This window comes from Microtus pennsylvanicus, chromosome 13 (assembly GCF_037038515.1).
Source record: "Microtus pennsylvanicus isolate mMicPen1 chromosome 13, mMicPen1.hap1, whole genome shotgun sequence".
NCBI classification, from domain to species: domain Eukaryota; kingdom Metazoa; phylum Chordata; class Mammalia; order Rodentia; family Cricetidae; genus Microtus; species Microtus pennsylvanicus.
Window position 1 is genome coordinate 26,391,106 of NC_134591.1, and position 2,838 is coordinate 26,393,943.

At 41.1% G+C, this 2,838-nt stretch overlaps 1 protein-coding gene across 1 annotated transcript; it reads right to left on the minus strand.

The window, feature by feature from the left end:
* Positions 1-1,772: 1,772 nt before the first annotated feature.
* Positions 1,773-2,345, minus strand: LOC142833617 (interferon alpha-12-like). Its single transcript, XM_075945188.1, has one exon. It carries the CDS (start codon positions 2,343-2,345, stop codon positions 1,773-1,775), a length of 573 nt encoding a protein of 190 aa, XP_075801303.1.
* Positions 2,346-2,838: the final 493 nt, after the last annotated feature.

The window sequence follows — 2,838 nt, forward strand, 5'->3', positions numbered from 1 at the left end:
CTTCTTTGAAGTTCTGGTAGAATTCTTCACTGAAACCACATGACCCTGGTCTTTTTTTGGTTGGGAGGCTTTTGATGACTGCTTCTATTTCTTTGCAGGTTATAAGTATATTTAAATTATTCACCTAGTCTTGTTTGCATTTTGGTATGTGGTACCTATCCAGAAAATTGCCCATTTCTTTTACATTTTCCAATTTTGTGGGGTACAGATTTTTGTAGTATGACCTAATGATTCTCTGGATTTTCTCAGTGTCATTTCATTTCTGATTTTGTTATTTCAGATGTTCTCTCTCTGTCTTTTGATTAGTTTGTGTAAGGGTTTGTCTATCTTGTTGATTTCACCCCCCCAAAAAAAACAGCTCTTTGTTTCATTGATTCTTTGTATTATTTTTTGTTTCTAATTCATTAATTTCAGCCCTTAATTTGATTATTTCCTGGACAGAGTTTGTTAACATCCCATTGGAGGCCTTACACTCTCTGAGGTGTGGGTGGTGGTTGGGGAGAAGGTGGGGGGATTGGGAGGAGGGAAGACAGGGGGAACTCATATAGGAAGTTTCCCTGGATAATTTTCATGTCAATTTGATACCAGCTAGGAGCAGATGGGAAGAAGGAATGTTCTTAGGGAAGATTTCTCTACAGAATCACCATGTAGACAAGTGCCTAAAGCACTTAATAACTAATGTCTGCTGTAGAAGTGCCCAGGTCACTGTGGCACTGAGCAGGTAGGTGGTCCTTAACAGCATAGAAAGCAGGTTGTGCAGACCATGGGCCTTCAAGGCAATAGGCAGTGCTCTTCCATGACCTCTATACCAGGCCCTGCCTTCAGGTTTGTGCCCTGTTCAGGATCCTGCCCAACCATCTCTCACTAGTGGCATATGTTATGAATTTTAAACAAAAAAACAAATCCTTTCCACTCCCAGGTCCCTTTATTACATCAACATAGACCATCACCAAGAAAGGGATGATACCCCAATTTGTTTCACACTGCTTTGTAGTAAGGTTCTCTTTGGTCGTGTGCTGTTTTTCATTTTGGTTTTATGATCTCACTCATCTTTGGAATCCAAATGAGTTAATCTGCTAGAAGGTGAGAGTCAAATATTAGTTATCAGAGGCCTGAGAAGGCAGAGGGAGGTACAGTCTCAGAATAGTTGGTCAAGATACTAAGGTGCGGTATGACACAAGGAAGATGCTGGACTTCCTTCTGCACAGCACGCTGGCGATACATTCAGAAGATACTATATAAGGGAGAGGAGTAAGATATCACCAGCAACAAACAAGAGCTGTGAGGTGGTTCCATCAACTCACCTCTTAGGTCTGTTCAGTGCACATTACTTTCCTACTGAGTCCAGATATATAATATTTATGATGACAGACTGAGTTGAAGAATATCAGAAACTTTTCCAAAGATCTAATGGTTGACAAGTAAGATCAAACATGTAGAGTAAAAAAATTTATTGGCGAGGAACTGAGTTAACAATATTTGTTTGATACATTAAAGAATATATAAAATTCCATGGTATTATAAAGTAACTAAAATATTGTAAATGGTAAAACAAGCAGAAAAATAAATAAATAAATAAATAAATAAATAAATAAATAAATGTCTGAATGAATAAACAAAAGCCCTTACAGATCAACCTTATATAACTCAATATTATGGCAAATTTTCAGGCAAGTGGAATCAACGATATCAAGATCTTGAGGAAGGCAAAATCTTCCCAAGGAGGTGCAGGGACCCAGTCCAGAGGAGTCCATTCCACTTTGGCTCAGGACTTACTCCTTCTCCTCACTCAATCTTGACAGCAACTTGGCTGAGGAAGACAGGGCTCTCCAGACTTCAGCTCTGACCACCTCCCAGGCACAGGGACTGTGTTTCTTCTCTCTCAGGTAGGCAGTGATGCTGTGGAAGTATTTCCTCACAGCCACCAGCGAGTCTTCTTGACTCAGGGGAGATTCCTGTACCCCCACCTGCTGCATCAGACAGGCCTGCAGGTCCTTGAGCTGCTGGTGGAGGCCAGTGCAGAATGTATCTAGGAGGGTTGTCTCCCAAGCAGCAGATGAGTTCTCTGAGCTGAAGAGGATGAGGACCTGCTGGGTCAGCTCCTGCAGGACAGGGATGGCTTGAGTCTTCTGGATCTGCTGGGCATCCACGTTCTCCAGAGGGAATGCAAAGTCCTTTCTGTCCTTGAGGCAGGAGAGAGGGGAGAGTCTCCTCATTTGTGCCAGGAGTGTCAAGGCTCCCTTGTTCCTGAGGTTATGAGTGTGAGGCAGGTCGCATCCCAGAGAGCAGGTTGACGAGTAGGTCATCAGCACCAGGGCCATCAGGAAAGCACAGGGTCTGGCCATTGTGGATGTTGCAGATGCTGTTGGTCCTCTGGGCTGTTGGTCCTGAACCTTCCCCTCTAGCTTTTCTGAAGATCATCTTATGTGGATGTGTCTTAAATAAGGGAAAACACTAGTACCATTTTCTAAATGCCCACCCCTTCCTTTCCAATTATTTTTTTGCATGTTTAAGTCATTTTCTTTTTGTGTCTGAGAAGTTTTCCTAAACCATGTTGATTGTCTTTGTACTTCCCCTTTCACTTCTTCCCTCAGAAAGCTGTTTTATTGGTTTTGCTTTTCTAAGGAGAATTGTCATTAACGGTTACACCAGGGATATGCATTATCTGTTGAAATTTACACATCTTTTGTGAAGACAGGAATTCCTCTTAAAATTTCCTCAAAGAGGATTGAATTTCATTTTATAATTAGTTATTTTGCTTTATTTATATTGTTTACTTAAATATTTAAGTCATCATGTTAGTTGTGATCCAAAATTTTTAACCTAGAAAATATTGAA

Coding starts and splice junctions, on each gene's coding strand:
- LOC142833617 (XM_075945188.1), bottom strand. CDS start 2,345: ATGGCCAGACCCTGTGCTTTCCTGATGGCCCTGGTGCTGATGACCTAC.